The sequence below is a fragment of the Tyto alba genome, unplaced genomic scaffold (assembly GCF_018691265.1).
Source record: "Tyto alba isolate M040663 unplaced genomic scaffold, T.alba_DEE_v4.0 Super-Scaffold_21, whole genome shotgun sequence".
NCBI classification, from domain to species: Eukaryota; Metazoa; Chordata; class Aves; order Strigiformes; family Tytonidae; genus Tyto; species Tyto alba.
The window spans coordinates 8,326,610-8,344,506 of record NW_024881295.1 but is presented as its reverse complement, the minus strand read 5'-3'; the positions used below and the strand labels follow the sequence as shown (position 1 = coordinate 8,344,506).

The window sequence follows — 17,897 nt, the reverse complement described above, 5'->3', positions numbered from 1 at the left end:
ATTGGAAAGATTACTTAGGCTAATACATTTTATAATATCCATTGTTTTGGTGTGTTTGCTTGAGATTTTCCAATGTCAAAGACAGTCTTCCTAGTTAAAATTCAAGTTCAAGCTAAAGTTGAAATAAAAAAATATAAGGTGGCTCTGCATTGTAGTGGAAAACAATATTTAGCTCTTCAGAACGTTTTCCTGAAAATGTTAATCTTACTTGCATATCATACACACACACAAAAAATGGATTGAGTTATATGACATGCGCTTCAGGAATTGGGCAGATTCATCTCAAAAGATAACATTTTTATTTCAGACTAAAAATATTTTAGAGTGAAGATGCCTTCCCAGCTACAGTAACTAGCACTACTAGTATCACCTGTTTCTAATATTAGATTGTAGAACAAAATCAGCTAATTTTGGTCAATAAACATCATCCTTACTTTTAAGTTCTTGATAAAAAATAAAAGATCTTCAGAAAAGCCTGAAACATGAGTCTTATACTTTTGCTTTACTGTTCAATCTTGCGAAAGGATAGTAGTTATTTTTCTTCCTCTCTTAACAGGTATTTTATATTTTTAGGTTCAATAAGACTCACATTTAAAACAGATTAAAATTGTGTTGAAGAAGAAAGGAAATCAGCTTCAGAGCAGCAAAAGGAATTAGAATTTATAAATTGTAGTCATGCCATTTTGACCATTGGTAATTACACTATTTTTATGTTAATGTAGAAACCCCTTGAAAGAAGTATTTAAGCACTAATTATCTATTTACAAAAGAATGGCTTTGGAAATGCAGTGAAAAACACTGAGCTGTGTAGGGATTTAGAACAGATGTCATTTTTAAAAGACTGGGCATACTAAAAAAAAGTGTTGTTTTTTATTGCATTTCTTAAATGTGTGATGGCTCACATCCGTTTGTACATCTAAGGCTCACACAGTACAGCCCAGGAAAGTGCACTGCAACACACTCTTCCAGTATTTCTCCAGTTCTGGAGAGTTAGTGTCTCCAGAAGACTTCTGAATGTGAAATGGGCTGCCGGGACTCTCAGGGAATGTTTAAGTTACATCCCTGGATGGGGAAGATGACCAAGAACAACGATTTTCCAGGTATGCCTCCCATGCTAGTGGTGAGAAGCTGTAGGAGCTATGGCAGTGGTAGGTGCTAAAGGTTTTTTCATTCATTCCTTTCTTCCAAAGACCTGTATGCTTTTGGGGGATTTCTTGCACTTTTGCTAATACCAAAGTTGCTTCTTTCCACTGGTGGAATGGAAAGTAGCCAAACCAAGATTCTGAGTCTCTGGAATGACTCATCTAAAAACATCCTGTGATTTTCATAAATGTTGAGATCCCTGACCCTCAAAATAAGTGTGTGAGTAAAAATACCCAGTCTTATTCCAGACTAGCACACAAGTGCAGCTTTAGGAAGGCAGTGCGGCCCAGAAGTGCAGAGAGCAACTAGGGAACTGAAAGGTCTGGAATACAATTCTGTGAACTGTCATTGCCTCTTGTAAGGATATTTGAAAAAGCCTGAGGAAGACCGGCAACCAAATTCTAGTGAGTCCTCTTCAGATTTGACAGCCTCTTTATTGTTCCCCCTTGTAAAATTGAGAAAATGATGCTTGATCCACCTACCACATGAATGTGTTAGAGGATTAATTATTCTCAATACAGCACTTTGAACACCTATTGCAAAGCACTATACACAAACATTAAACATGGTTATTAGTGCTGTGCACCTCGTACAGTGACATGACACACAGCTCTTTGTAGTCTTCCCTTCCAGAAGATGACAACTGGGAGATACTGAAAGCAGCTTTGTGGGATCTGAAGATCTGAATAGGAATCTGTATCAGTGTGCAGAGAGATCCATGTAGGAAGTCTACAGTATTTTTTAATTGTTAGTTTTTAACACAGTTCTCTATCTCCTTTGCTTTCATTGTCCCCAGATACACGTTGTAAACCAAAATTAGAATATTCTAAAGGGCAGAAGAGCTGTTGTAGAAATTTATCTCCTCAGAAATGTGTATTATTTAGGACTATAACTACTCCAGGAAGTAAAAAAGAAAAAAATATTTGTGGAAACAGACTCTGTGGCTTATGTAGTTGGGCGTTCTCGAACCATCAATTGCCATAATCTAAAGGGATATATCAAAGGAAGGTGCAATCTAGGCAAATCTTGCAGTTGTACAACTTTCTAAGCATCTGTTACTGACCACCAGTGGACAGAAGGTACAGAGCTACATAATCTTTTGGCTTGACTCACTACAGCTACTCTAATGGCCTAGTTTGCAGCATGCATTGGATCGATTCTGCATAATTACAGTGTGATTAAATAAACTGGGGTAAAAGGAAGTCACTTTTCCTTTAAAAGTAATTTTGGCCAATTATTATATATGTGTGTGGGTGCGTATAAAATACAGTATACTGAAGACCTTAAGTTGGACTATTAGGTATTTTTCAGTTTGATTTGCCTTTATTTATTTTAAGAAATCCTGTTTCCCAAATGTGAGCAGTATTGTATGTGTTTGCTGTTTTAGTGTTTGATATAATTACTGGCTTTTACAATGCAAGAATGTCTAGAGCTAGCAGGTTACAGATGACTTAGGAGGGAGTGTTCATTTACAATGTTATTCCAGATTACACACCATACAAAAAGTATGTTAATGTGAATTTCCCAGACATCAGCCCCAGTGTTTAAACACAGAACTGTCAAAGAGATGGTAAAAAGCAATCTGAGACAGTTATGCAGTCTTTTTACTATACCACTCACTGCTGTATTCTGAAAGGTTGAAATGAGAGGGAAAAAGCATTAAGTGGGCACTTATATGATTGTCACTGCTTTTAATGAATACTAAAATTTCTGCTCAGTACAATACCAGGAGAGAAGCAAAGCACATCTGCTTGTACAAGTTTGCATTTATCCTGGTGAAGTTGCCAGATGATGACAATTGTAAGCTGCAGAGGAGGTCATTGGTTGATAAAGATGCCTAACCTCTTAATAAAAGAGGAGCCTGGACTATAAACATCATTCATTTGCTTTTGAATTATTTGCAGTGTTGATCTAATTTATGGAGAAGACTTGCTGATAGAATGGGAAGAACCTTTAAGCACACAGAATTCTACTGTGAACAAACTCAGATGCAGAGAAATAGCAAACAAAGGCACATTGTTCAGTGCTTTGCATTATGCAGCTTGTAGTTCAAGTAATGGTTCCCCAGCATTTCAAGTTATTTTGTAAAAATTATGTTCACCATAAAAAGGACCTACTGTAGTTTAGAAGTTAAGAACTGCTGTAATAATTTTGTAATTGGTGCATAAACATGCAAAAAATTAGATGTTCAGTTGATTTTCTTAATTAGTAATCTACAGTAATGAAAGGAATAAACAAAGATGTTACTAGCTAAACTATATATATCTATATCCTTATACACATTATATTACCAGAACTACTATCAGATTCTTATACTAAGCAAACAAAGGCTAAGAAACTTTCTGAGGAGGGCTTGCCATAACTGACAAAAATTCCATCTATGCAGTTAAGAAATTAGTAAAATGGTAGTACCATCTGGCTATGTATCAGATAAATATTATATCCCAAGCTTTTTGATAGTAAAATAATCTCAAAGAATAATGAATTACGTTGATTTAGGGCAGACATTTTTGTGTGATGAGTTGTTCTGGGAGCAGAACCACTGCTGCCTGACTTCTTGCATTTTGTCTTGTAGACCTTCTGTAGGTTCTTTGGTGTTGCTAAAGGAAGGGAAAAATCTCTCATCCCATGTTAAGGTAGAGACTGAAAGAGTGGATGGTGGCTTGGAGCCCCATTCCAAATTGGCAGAAGGCAAAATTTGGATGTGGCCTGAAAGAGAAAGCCCTTGGAGCCCAGAAGTCAATTGGAGCCAGTGTGTTTCTGACAGAATTTCGATGTCTAAATATTTCTGCCAATTCCAAATCCAAATAGGATAAAGTGGCTAAAGGTTGATTATGGAGGAAAATAATTTTAATTTCTTGCAAGTTAGACATTATGGGAGGGGAAAAACCCTTATTTTAGAAAAAAAAAAAGTGAAATTTTGCTTAAAAATGAAATTTTTATTCACCCCAAAATATTTTAAACTGGCATTTTGCTTCATTTTGTTTCCTTGGTAATGTCAGAATCACTACATGAATTTCCAAATATATCCCATTCCATCCAAGTGGTATTTTAATAATTTTAATACAGAAAACTGTTTAGGTAGCATTTTTCCAACCAATTCTAGTTGTAGTTTGTCTCCAGGTTATAGGGATATTTAAGCAGAAACTTCTCAGGTACCAAGAACGGTGATCCCTGGTCTTTGGGCAAAAACAGTTGTCTTGTTTTGTCTAGTCAAAATAAGAGATCAGGAAAAAAATGTAACTTACCCCCAAATTCATAACTTTTCCTTCTTTTAGGTTTGAAGATACATCTTTGACTCCCACAGCATATGTTCTTGCATGTGTTTCTTGGCACTCCTGAAGGGCAGATTTATTTCTTACATGCTTGCTGCCTTAATTTTACTGGGGAATGAATTTTGTACTGGATATGCGTGCAGAATTCCTGTGACAGCCATAAATTTTCTTTAATATCTTTGTATACGTAGAGCTTCTGTGTTAATACCAAGTTTGCTACCTGCCCACCAGCAAAACCATATGCTAGCATCAAATGTTAATTGGCTATCAGTTGGGTATTTAGACCTACTCATCTGCTAAATGGATAGTATGAGAAACTTATACCAAAATTAATGGAACATACTCTGTAGTCCTGTTAAATTACTCGTCTACCATAGATTTGTTCCATTAGAATCACATCATGAAATGAGTTTTTAATTTATTTCGGCATTGCAGGCTCTATGAAATTCTTGTTTTCTGGTGTAGACTTACAGAAACCTAGAATCACATGGGATGGAGGGGACCTCTGGAGGTCATTGAAGCCAACCTCCTGTTCAAAGCAAGCCTACTTAAAGCAGGCTGCTCAGAATCTTGTCCAGTTGAATTTTTAATATCTCCAAGGGTAGAGATTTCACAGCTGCTCTGGGCACCTATTCCACTTTTTGACCATCCTCATGGTAAATTCTTTCTTTATATCGTGTTCCCACTTGTATCTGTTGCCTCTTGTATTTATGTGCACCTCTGAGAAGAACCTAGCTCTGCTGTCTCTTTATCCTGAGACCAGGTAGTTGCAGACAGCAGTGAGGTCTTTTCTTCATCTTCTCTAGGCTGAACAGACTCAGTTCTCATCCTCTCCACGTATGTCATATTCCTCAACCATCCTGGCAGCCCTCTGCTGGACTTGCTTCAGTTTGTCAGTAGTTTTTCTTTTAGTGAGGAACCCAGAGCCGGATACCACACTCAAGATGTGGTCTCACAAGTGCTAGATAGAGGAGAAGGATCACTCCCTTCGTTCAGCTAGTTTCACTGTTACTAATATAGGCCAGGATGTGGTTGGCTCTCTTTGCCACAAAGACACACTTCTGAGTCTTGCTGAGTGAAGTTACTCTATCCTGAGTAGAGGACTTTGCATTTGCTTTTGATGAAGTTTATGAGGTTCCTGTCAGTCCATTTTTCCAGCCTTTGGAGGTTCCTCCAAATAGCAGACATGCCCTCCAGAGTGGGTGGGCAGATCCCCACCCCAAATTTGTTGTTGTCTGCAAACTTGATGAAAGTGCCCTCCATCAGATCATTCAGGCTGGTCATAAAGAAGGGAAGCAGTATTGGCCCCAACACCACTAGCTGAGGTATACCTCTAGTGACTGACTGCCATCTGGACTTCGGACCACTGACTGTACCACCTTTGAGCCCAGTATTCCAAGTGATAATTGACCTACCTTATCATCCATCCTTATCTCACCAGTTTGTCTATAAGGATGCTATGGGAGATTGTGTCAAAGATTAACATCAAGGTGAATAACATCCAGTGGTCTCCCTTATCCCCAGAACCAGTCAAGTCCTCATAGAAGGGAATTGCTTTAGTCAGGTATGATTTACCCATGTTAAATCTATGGTGGCTGTTCCTAATAACTTTCCTGACCTTTGTGTGCTTGGAAAATGACCTTGTGGGAGTTTTGTTCCATGATTTTCCCAGGGCTGATGTGAGGCTTGATGGCCTGTAGTTCCCCAGTTCACAAGTTATTCTTGCCTTTCTTGAGGATGGGTGGGACATTTGTCTTTTTCCAGCCATTGGGAGCTTCTCCAATCCCACTGACTTTTGAAAGGCGATAGACAGGTGATAGGCCTATGTCCATCCATTGCAGCACTCCAGTCAGGTGAGCTATCTCACCATGTCTCCATAACCTCAGAGATGTTGCAGCTGTCCACTGTGCATGGATTTCTTCCTCCTGGTTGTACCCCATGCTGTGTGTGCGTGCATACAGGTGCCAAAGTGGAGCTGTAGTGAGGTAATGCCTTCTCCGTCCCATTGTCCTCCAACTGCTTCTTCACGGCCTCCATGCCTTCACCTCTCTTCACAGCGTGACAACACTTCCTCAGCACACTTAATTGAAAACTCTTCCCACTGTCTTAGTGAACCTGTTGGCAAAGACAGTCTTGCCCCAGTTTGCCAGGGGTATGCCATCCCTGAGCAGCAGTCCTTGTTCTTCCAAAAAGGGTCCTGTGGTCGTAGAAGCTGGAGCCCTGCTTGCAGTACCAGCCATGAGATGCATCCACTCCCACCTGAGCAATGAGCCCCCTCATTGGGAGGGCTGAGGAGGTACCACCAGGGACGCATCCCCCTCAACTGTTACCTCAGGGCTGTCAGTCACCCTTGATATGCTTGAGGTTGCTCTATGGTGCTGTTGGTGCCCCACACAGATGAGCAGTCAGGGAACTTAATGTTTAGTGTATGGCTATTTTGGAAAAGAGAAGAAGGAATAAAAACGGAAAACAGGTTAGCAAATGAAAATGTTAGCCAGTGCCTTTACTAAGGCTTGTTTTCATGGAGTTTGTAAACAAGACTAAAGGAACCCCCTGCATTGGGCACATTGTAGCCACCGCTGTCTTAGGTAGTAATCTTTCTTATCAAAATTCAATTGTAACAAGAAGCCATGGAAACTTGCATGAGTGGGAATTCAGCATTTTCAGCTCAGCTTGTTTAACAAGGGGCAGGAAATATGCCTGGTGTCTTTTCTACCCAGCTTGTCATTAGCACTCGATAGCAGGTGTGGGAATGAACTGGTCAGCCTGGAAGTGTTTGAATTGTCTTTGATCAAGAGCTGGTGGCCCAAAAAGTAATAGATGGAAAAGTGATTGTTCTAAAGCTATGGACACATGTAGAAACACAGCCCTACAACAGCTATTAGGCTATGTGGTCTTGAGGAGGTCTTGGTCCTAGCCAAGGACCAAGCCAAGACTACAAATTGTGCAATAGTCTGGGCCTAGGGATGGAAAACCATGTATTTGTGTTGGAAGGACATAATGTAATAAGAAAATACAGAACCATTTAAATAATAACATATAAAAAGGAAAAGTAAGAAGTTTTAGGTCAGAAGTAGGAAGGAGTAACTGCTTTAAGGTAGTTTTCAGGTAAATATTGATCAGATACTGCTAAGGTTTGATGGATCTTAATGCTAGAAATGACACTTGAAGCATTCATCATTTCTCAGGACTGTGGTGACACCAGATTGGATTAAGGGCCTGCTGCAGTAAGGTGGTGTTGGTCCCTCTGAGGTCTGTGGGAGGAGGACAACGCTTCAGTGCAGTGAGGTGTTTGACGTTCAGTGTTGATTTCTGCGTGTGGGCTTGAGTGAGCATTGGCAAGTATGGATCCCACTGGAAGCAGGGAAGATGGGAAATGTGTAATCAGTGTTGTGGTCTGATGGTGGAGTGTCTTCAGCTGCAGCCGCTCAAGTGGTGTCTTATAGTTCGTGACAGCGGTGCCCAGTCAAAAAGATTTCAAGGATTTATACCTGAGGTTGACTTTGTACTTTGAGAGTACTTTCTGTAAAAAGTGAGGCATGTTCTGAAGTCTTTTAAGGAACAAAGTTTAAACAAAATATTGTTAAACTTATGTGCAAGCAGCAAAAATTACCCCTGTTAGACAATAAAATAAAAAGGGTAAAGAGGGCTTGTGGAGACAAAAAGAGGGAAGTAGGTGTAGCAGGTTGCTGCCTGGTATGGAATGAAAGAAAAAAAACCTGAGCTGCAAACTCATCAAAAACACAGTTGTTAATTGAAAAGCTGACAGACCTGTAACTACAGCAGCGCTTCTGGCCGCCACTATAATAAATGTAACTGTACATTTAGAGTAATTTGCTAATTTGCCTAAGTAACACCCACAGACAGCAACATGACATAAATACATTAGTGGAAGCAACAACTATAACCAGCTCGTGCAGGTTCTTGGCTGCTAGATGGATGGATCAGATGAGCTGGAAAAGATTTACAAAACAGAATAGAAATGGAATTGTTAACAATATTGCAGCTTACAGGATTTCTTTATTTTCCTGTTTACCAAGAATGCTTTAAGGCCTGCAGATGCCCGTATATATTGTAGCATGTAAGTAACATTTTTAACTTGTGTGTGTATGTGTTCACACATGTGGAAAACTTGTAGAAATGGAGTCCACATCTGCAAAATGGAAAGCATTTCAGAAGCAAAAATGACAAAATTTACATCTCAAGTAGCCTTCCAGGTAAATAATTGAATCTCTAACATTCAACTTGAAATTATAAATATCTGAAAAGAGTTTCTGTTAAGAAATATTCTACAGGCACATATGTATTGGGTCCACAGGAAAGACTGGAAGCTGTACAATCAGTTTTCCTAATATAGCTATTAGAGGTGCCCGAAACTGATACTTTAGAGTTACCCAGAACTTTTAATTTGGCAAATAATGAATTCAGCCATGTGGCATCTCCTCTGGGCTAACACTGTTTTCTGTCTTCTGTTTCTGTAACTCTGAATCACGCTGTTCCATTTTATTCGTAAGTCCTACTCATGCCAACTCTTACCACTGCATATGGGCTGGTGTTTTACATTCTCTAAATATCCTACCTCTGGGTTAGTCTTGGGCTCATCACTAAAGGTTTCTATGGTGTCAACAATACATTTTTAAAATAAAAAATTACAAGATTTCTGCTATGCAAGGTGGGTCTCATTTTCAGTAAAATATTTCTTTCTGCTCCCAATCTCCTGTTCTGACTGTCTTCATCGTGATGCAAATTAATAGTGCAAAAGCAAAGCTAATGAATGCAGTTTTACACAGTTTCTGTCTTTGTTTCCTCTCAAATATACTTAGAAGGTTTCTACTGAGCTTTTTGAGAGAGGTGATGCTTGCTCTCAAGGGCAGAATCCAGTTGATAACCAAACATGGAGTCAGGTGGAAAGTTTCTGTTTCAGTGCTGCTCTCAGGAATAACCCACGTGTGTGGGCATATATATTCTTGCCTTCAGCAGGAGGTTGTTGTAAGGTTTTTCACTAAATACGGGTTGTAAAATATTCTTGAACATGAGTCACTTTAAATTATAGTCCATGGATCTAAGGAAGTCACTGAGAAAATGGAGCAAGAAAAAACATGGGATAGAGGCAAACTGCGAAACTCTTCTGTGGGATGTGGAGTTATGACAGCTAAACCCAATCCCTGTCTTGCTTGAAGGCTTGATCTTAATGTCAGGGCAAAGAGGGCAGCAGACCCCTGTGGCCGACCCAAATTCTGGGTCTATAAGACCTCCTTAGTACAAGCTGATAAAGACCACAGCTCTGGAAGAAGAGAGCTGACATTATTTTATGAAGCATTATGGCTGATCTTCTTTGAACCCTAATTTCTGTCAAAGAGTTATCATCACTGTCACAGTAAGTGATACTTGCAGCACAAATGGCAATTAACTAGAAGTAAATAGTAGAGCAGAAGTCTGCAGACTGGTTTTTAAGGTTGATGAGTTGAAAGTAGTTTCAACACATTAATGCTAAGCATGCTAAATCATAGTGTGCCCTGAAAAAGACAGTAATGTCATTTACCTGAAATCACCAGGAATAACAGTAACACATAGTGGGGATATGCTTGATTGTTTCAAATATGTGAGCATATTATAGAAATTGATAATAGTTTGTGTGTCTGTTTTCTTTTATCAGATTTTCCATAAAGCAAGTAATTTGTTTGTTTTTCACTGTTTTAGGTAGCCTGCCCTATGAATACAAGATTGTGATAGCAGGAAATCATGAATTGACCTTTGACCAGGAATTCATGGCTGACTTAATCAAGCAGGACTTTTACTATTTCCCCTCTGTTTCTAAGCTGAAGCCAGAGAGCTATGAAAATGTACAGTCTCTTCTAACAAACTGCATCTATCTTCAAGACTCTGAAGTGACGGTGAGGGGATTCAGAATATATGGCTCCCCTTGGTAAGCAGGTTTTTAAGCATACATAAAAAAAATATTGTTGATTGCTATCACAGCCATTTCGTATGCATCAGCTATATTTGGATTGCTGTGTTAGGAAGAAAAGCAATACTCAGTTTGATAAAGTTTTTATATTTTCTTGTAATGAATCATTCCTGTGACAAAATAATGTACTTGTACTATGGGTATTGTTAACCAAATAATGATGAGAAAAAGATAGTGTGCTTTTTAAACTCTCAACCAGGAGCAGTTCTCTAACATAGTCCATGTAGGGGGTTTTTGTGTCATAAAAGATGTTTCCTATACTTAGTGAGTTTATATAATTGCAGGTTAATTTTATTGCAAGAGTACATTCTTTTGACAATTTCCATCCTACAGATAATATTTAAGGTTCATTAGTGTATACAGTAGTTATTTAACACAGCAAGCTTGCTTCAGTATTTGTTTAGTGGTTTTTTTGTTTTTTTTTTTTTTAATATCCATCAGAATCTTACTTTCATTTATACATTAATAGCTTTCCTCAAGGTATAGCTGAGCTTCTAAACTAAAGTGAACAAATCAGTGGCAACCTAGTATTGCATGGATTTTGCTCTACTGCATAGAGTGAACACTTAGAACTCCTTGACAGTGTTGGAGACAGACGGGCTTTGGCTTCCTGACCTCCACCTGGGACCTCATATGTGCTGCTTCTGTGTTTGTTACTTACCTTACATTACTACTGTGTTATTTCCACTAACAGGACTGTAAATTGGGTCTTTTATGAGCATTCAGTATACATTTAAAATAAGTAAAAATATATTTTAAAAGGCAGGTTTTTAAGGGAATCTGTTATTCTTCCTTTTAAAATCACATCAGGCTGGAATGTAGCAAACAAGTTGTCAAACCTGATGCATATACCCCAATGTGAATTTTCAGTGTGAATAAACTGTGAAATCTCTTGGATTTTTTTTTTAATGAAAATTGGCATTTTCCCATTTGGTTACTTGAGATGGGTGTTAATTTTCTCTGAGCTTATTATTCTACATTTGTCTACATTAAATAGCTTTCCTCTTAAATGCACCCTTCTTTCTCTCCCTCTTAGATCTCCAGATCTTTCTGGGGTTTTTTCAACCTACCCACCTGCTGTGTTGTAGTTCATCTTCCTCTTGTGTCTACTGTGTATTCAATCAATGTACAATTTACTTATTTTCCAAATTATTAGGGAAGATATTAGATGGTATCAGTCCCAATATTAACTTCTGAGAAATGCCACTTGGCATCTCTTCCCATTTTGATGTTCAACTGTAAATACTGTAATTATGCTCTGTTTACAATATGTCTGGCAACTTCATATCTTCATTGCAATATTCGTAACCAGGCACCATATTTCCAGTGTCAGTAATAATTTTCCAGGCAGTAAAGTTCCAAGAGTCTCATTAAAGTCTAGATAAATTAAAGCAAAACACTATCTATAAAGTAGCACAAAGTGGAGGCTAAAGGAAACCATTTGAACTTTCTGTGTATGATTAGATCTGTAAAAATCTGTTGAGAAAACTTTTGTCCACCCACTAACCCATAAATAATGTTTCTCAAAATCAGATCTGCTGCATTCCCTTTGTGCGCTAATCCTGTCATTTTGCACAAGTTGTCTAAGCTATCTGGCATGACCTATTCTTCATGAAAAAAGATTGCTTTCCATCTTCTGTGCATCTTCAGGTTATATCTGAACTTCCACACTACATGTTTCACAGTGTTGTTAACTCATCTCCCACCCCCTTATGGTCCTGGAAGATGAGTGTTGTAAGGTCCTTTGAAGATCTTTGCTTACTCCATATGGGAGAAAGTCTTGATGAAAATCTTCCAGCCAAACTGGGTTTTTGCTTGGTATTATGCAATGCTGAATGAAGTTTCCATGCTAATTGATGTAATGTCCAGTGGAAACAGCAATAACAACAACAGTAATAGCCATTATAAGTCGCTCTTCAGTAGTCTATCAGAACAGCAGATGCAGAAGTAACAGTCGCCTCAGCCAGCCCACCGATCAGAAAACTTGTGTGGGCTAAACTAGCTGCCTGCTAGGTTGAAGGTTGTAGTACAAGTCTGTGCCTACTGAGCACTACTGTTCTTTAGCATTTCTTTTTGTTTCTATACTTTTGTTTCGTTTCTGCACCCTGAAAAGAGAGGTTTATCATAGCCCCTCTGGGAAATCAGTCTCAGTTTCTTTCTATGTCATAGTAATGTAATCTCTAAAAAACTGCAGAACTTTGGAGAACTTTCCATGGTGAACCTTTTTTTTGCCCTTGCATTGTGAAGCCAGTCCTTTAGAAAATGCTTATGAACCAAGTCAAGGCTTCAAAATGTAGAGTTCTTTAAGATCTTGAAACTCAGTAAGCTGAACTTCATGCAGTTGCTGGTTTAGTATCCTAAAATAATTTACCAGCCTTGAAAATATGCATCTAGCTTTTTGAATGGATTTGTTCAGTTGGGGAACTCCCAATTACAGTTTATGTTTGTTGTCCATACATGACTCTATTTAATGAGAAGGTGAGCTATCTAGAAATTAAAAGACAGGGGCGCCAGATCCTGCCTTTCCATTTCTGGCTACAGCCCTGACCAGGACTTACTCCCCTTTGTAAAAATAAGTACAAGCTAGAGATATCCCTCCTTTATAAAACAGGTTAATCAACAGTTGCAAAGTACTTTGGGAATGCTGGAGTAAGGTCTGAGTGAATGCCAACCAGTATTAACTTAGTGTCTTTATCTGTAGCAGTCTGCATTTTTATATGTGACCTGTACACAATTAGATTCTATTTCTGCTTAAGATGTCTTAGTTGCAAAGTAAACCATGACAGCTTGATTGGTTTGCATAACATGCCAGTCTCTAAGGCCTTCTAAATATGTACCATTTGTATGTGGTTAAATATTTTCAATAGCAACTTGGGTATTTTGACCTCTATTATTATCTAAAACTCAGTGGTTATTTTTAATTGCATAGAAGAAATGGGACACTGTTTTGTCTCAGAAACCAATGCCGTAACTCTCCTGGGCTCCAAGGGCAAGATTTCAAGTGCCAGATTGAGCCTCTACTCACTAACGAAAATTTAACTGCCTTAAATGTTAATTATGCTAGTATTATCATCAAGCAGGGAGTAGCCATTTTGAAATGCAAGCTGCAACGCACAAAAGCTGCTCTTTAGGAATTGGTATTTGCAACACTGGTATCTTGGACCACGGATTATCAGTGTAGATGATGTGGGAGAGGAGTATAAAAACATTACATGCTTCATGAGAAATTTAGGAATACCAGTATGTTAGATGTGTCCAGAGCAATCTTGAATTTTAAGGCTGGCTATGTTTGGCCTAGGGGGCTGATGCTTTTGTCAGTGCACCATACAGTGTTGGTTGCCAGATCTGGATAAGGGCATCAGTAGGAATGCAGCATGCTTCCTTCTAGTGTAACCCAGATACAGGGAACAGTTTTTTGTTTGTTTTTTTTTTTTTTTTTTTCTTTTTTTCCTATATAAATCCTGGACACTATGATTTTTTTTCGTAAAAAGCTAGGTACAGGAAGATGCATTCTGGTTTTATCCCAGCAAAAATCATGACATAGCCAAAACATACTCACAGACCTGGAAGCAATCTTGTGTAGGGAATAACCATAGTTGCTATGAATGCAAAACAAAAACTTTGGTTCTTCAAAAGCATCTAGTGTAAATTGGAAAGCTTCTGGTTGGAAAGTACTTTTAAACACCCTAATTTATTCAGGACTGCTATGAGAAAAGTCAAACTGGCAGATAGAATAGCCCAAATAATTCTATGTAATAATTCTATATAATGTAGTTTTGACCACTAAGCCTTCCCAAAGATAAAGCTATTTTCCAGAGGGGTTTAATTTGTTTTTCAGTAACATACAAAATCATAACATAGAAGTAAAAATACAGTGAACAGGAACACCAGAGAGATGGCAGAGAATCCATCCTTAGGCGTTTTCAAGACAGTCATGGCTGACTACATCTAGTGATGGTGAGTGGTAGGGAGTGGTAGATTGGACTAAAGATCTCCAAAGGTCTGTTTCAGATACCTGAAATGAACAGGTATCAACAAAGTCCTTACAACAGGGAGTTTTGCTGTTGATATCAAACTCTCTACAAGCACTAAATGATCCTGACGGGTGGTTTGGAAGTCAGGAAGTCAAGATAATAGTGGAAATTTGAATTGGGATTTGAAGCAGAAGGTCTTTTCTGTGTCATCAGAGGGGTATTATTTCTATGATGACATCAAGCTTGGAACCATATTAATAAACGATTAGTGAGTAGTTCAGATTTTCAATCAATATAGATTTTCAGACTTCTGTTATAATTCCTTACCCCAATCATGCATTACTGTTTTGCAGGTAAGAGTTTTAGTGTTAGCTGCAGCTGGAATGAAGATAGACTATACAATCCACTTGTGCTTCTGCATTGCTGAAGATTTTAATTGCACAATTAGACGCTGTGTTTGCACAAAAAACCTTGATGCATTCAGTGCACAAGAGCTTCTCTGCTTGCTAAATGAGTCAACTATATATTATTCCTTTTATAGTCATTATTCAGAATTTCCATGTAAAAATAAATGCCTATAAAGGTGCAAATACATTTTTGTATCAACATCAGAACACCTCTCTGAGATTCATACTTGCATGTGTGATCCTGAGTGTTGCTATGTCTGCTTCTCTGCTGTGCAAGGTTCCAATAGTGGACTTTGCCCTACCATGTGTTTTTTCTGCTGAGTTTTTAAAACTCAGTGCATAAGTAACTTGTCTCTCTGTTCTCCTGTTGCATGCAATAACTAGTGATAAGAACCGAAGACTAATAAATTGACTTCTGATCAGTAATCAGAACCTGTTTGTCTGGCAAAAGTTGTACTGGCTGATGCCCCAATGTCTAATATTGCACCCCTGCCTCAAATTTATAGAAAAGAGGTGCATCTACAGAAGAACAGGTATTCTGTGTGTATGCTTTGATCTTGTGGAAAATGACAGAAATTCCAGTGGCATTTTCTATTAAACGTGGATTATTGTGCATTCATGGAAGGGTAAGAGTACACATTTTACTTGACATGCAAGTGACAGAGGAAAACATCTTCCTAGCCACTGAATTTCCATAGTGCTTTTAAGCTGCTGTACACAACTGCAAGAGAAACTTTGGTCCTCCTGCTTTCAAACAGGCATACAAGGTGGCTGGAGATCATCTTATCTCATTCAGCGCTTTTTTCATTTTCCATAATTAGGGAAAGGAAGGGACAATCAAAGCCCTCTTGCCAAGCATGCAACAATTTCATTATTCTAAATGACATACTGGCCTGGATAGCTTAAAGAAGCCCTTTAGGATAAGATTGCCTCCAGACTCATTATCCAGAGAGATTTTTTCTTGGCTTTGATTATCTGGAGGGATCCATTCCTGTGAAATAGAACCTCATTCTTCTTTTTGCAGAATTACAGTTTTTTCTAGTGTCTATGTATTCTCATTTCCTCCTTCATTCTCTTGTTATAGGCCATCTGGAACTTCAGAAACTTTAATTTCCCAGTCAGGGAAAATGGGAGAGCAAAGATTAATACCAGCCTAGAAGGACATTTGTGACTGTTTTTCCTGAAGTGACAGGCGCCCAGGCTGGACTCCTGGTTTTTGTAGCTTCTCTCCAATGGAACATTGATTAGATGTGGCCCCTGCATGTTTACACATGGGCCAATAGCTCTCATACAACCTTGTTGTTCAGAGAATGGGAACTGAGTGAAGAAAGTTAAGGGTGTGTATGTGGGGAGCGGTTTTGTTCTGTTCAAGTATTGTTTTTACTGAGCTTAACGTTCTGGGTCAGGGCCATTCAGTGAGCTCTGGCTGTCAGAGAAGATGGCTGAATTCCTTCCAGTGTATAAGACATCAACCTGTATGTTGCGTGAGTGAGTATCTGCCACCAGCTCTGCCCAAACCAACCTTGACAGGGGGCTTATTTTCCAAAACATCATCCCACTTTGGTGTTAGGGCTGTAAATTTGTTCCGACTTACTGGACCTTTTTTTGGTGCACTGCAGCCATCTGTGCTATTCCAGTATGCAGCCGAGTGTCTTCACTCTAGCTGTATAGTCCAGTGCAATCCGTAGTGCTTTGCGAGAGGTGAGACTCTCCTCTGATGTGTTATTTTCTTGTCTGATTTGTTTTTTCATCACAAAGTAGGTGACTTTGTTATACTCCTTCTCAAATGTTCTCTCTTCTATGTGTGTATGTGCACATGCATGTGTGCACTTTGCATAGAAAGACTGGTAACTTCCATGTGTGATTGGGGTAGTTTCAAAGAGCATACAAAGGGCAAAATGAGGCAGACTTATTTTTGTTCCACACAGACTCCAGGCAACCCATACCCTAGGTCTCCATTTCAGTGCCTTCCTCCTCCATCTTTTCAAGAACAGCTATAATAGTGTCTTTCATTCATCACTGAACTCAGTTTCCATCAGTGAAATAATGTAGCAAAGATTTATAGATTCATTTCATGAGAGGGACACACTTTCATTTTGCCAGTGATGAATCATCTAATGTTTACTTTCCCAGACCTTGTACAAATCTTTACAGTCATTGAGGTGAACATCAATTAAAATGAAACTGTATTAAAATAAAATATTGACTTCATTTAACATAATACACCTCCCAAGTGTGGGAGTGTGGGTTCCAGATAGAGCAGCAGCAGTAATGCAAGATGTTATACTGCAGGTTTCATTCCCTCTAAAATTCACAGAATAATAACTTCTGCCTCAGAGTGACCACTCTGCTTCTTAGTCCTTATGCCCCCTTTCAAATCTACAAAAAAACTCTTCAGTACCTTGCACATGACTAAAATATATGGGGACTCAAAAAATTGTGTTATTGGACAAAATCATACTAGAAGTTTTTCTAAGTAAAATAGCTGATCCTCCTATGTTCTCTTCTTTCTGCACCCTCACTTGGTCAAAAGATAAAAATAACTAAAGTGCAGTTGCTTCTGTACTGTTTCTAAAGCAATAAAATACCGCTCTCAAATTCTTGTAAACCTCAGATTAAGTAGATTTTTGAGCAGGTGACTTGTTTTCATGTCTAGCTCTGTGAGTGCTACAGTTTTGTGTGGACGGATGTGGAAATGCTGGGTGTGGATGTATTACGGAGTGCTGGGTTGTGGTTGCTCAGAAGTATGTTTTAAAAATGATAGATATTCCCTGATTTTTAAAGTTGGGAACTGCTTGGAGCTTTTTAAATTAGTGACTTTGAGGCAGGCAATAAGTGAGTACTTTAGGTAGACTGACATGGTTCTTGAAGAAAATGAGAATCATGAGTGGGAATAATAGACTCCATTTGTTATTTAGAATTCAGGCATCTTAAGTTTCAGAAATTTTGGGAAGAAGGTTGGCATCTAAGATGACCTGATGTGGCTGCATTACTATAGTTAGAATGCTGAAGATGTTGTATTTCAGGCATTCAGTAAAAGGTGGGTAAGATGTGACAGATGTGCAAAAAGTAGCAACGTGTTTAGAAGTGAGAAAGCAAAATTCATCATCCTGTTAAAATATATTAACAG

General features: G+C 38.6%; 1 protein-coding gene across 5 annotated transcripts in view; it reads left to right on the top strand.

Annotated features, from left to right (window-relative positions):
* MPPED1 (metallophosphoesterase domain containing 1) overlaps nt 1-17,897 on the top strand; it is a 65,494-nt gene that overhangs the window by 25,599 nt on the left and 21,998 nt on the right. For all 5 annotated transcript variants that reach the window (XM_042795560.1, XM_042795559.1, XM_042795561.1 and 2 more), the window contains one exon: nt 10,119-10,344. In XM_042795560.1, the coding sequence (XP_042651494.1) occupies nt 10,119-10,344 (226 nt within the window). The remainder of the gene's footprint in view (nt 1-10,118; nt 10,345-17,897) is intronic.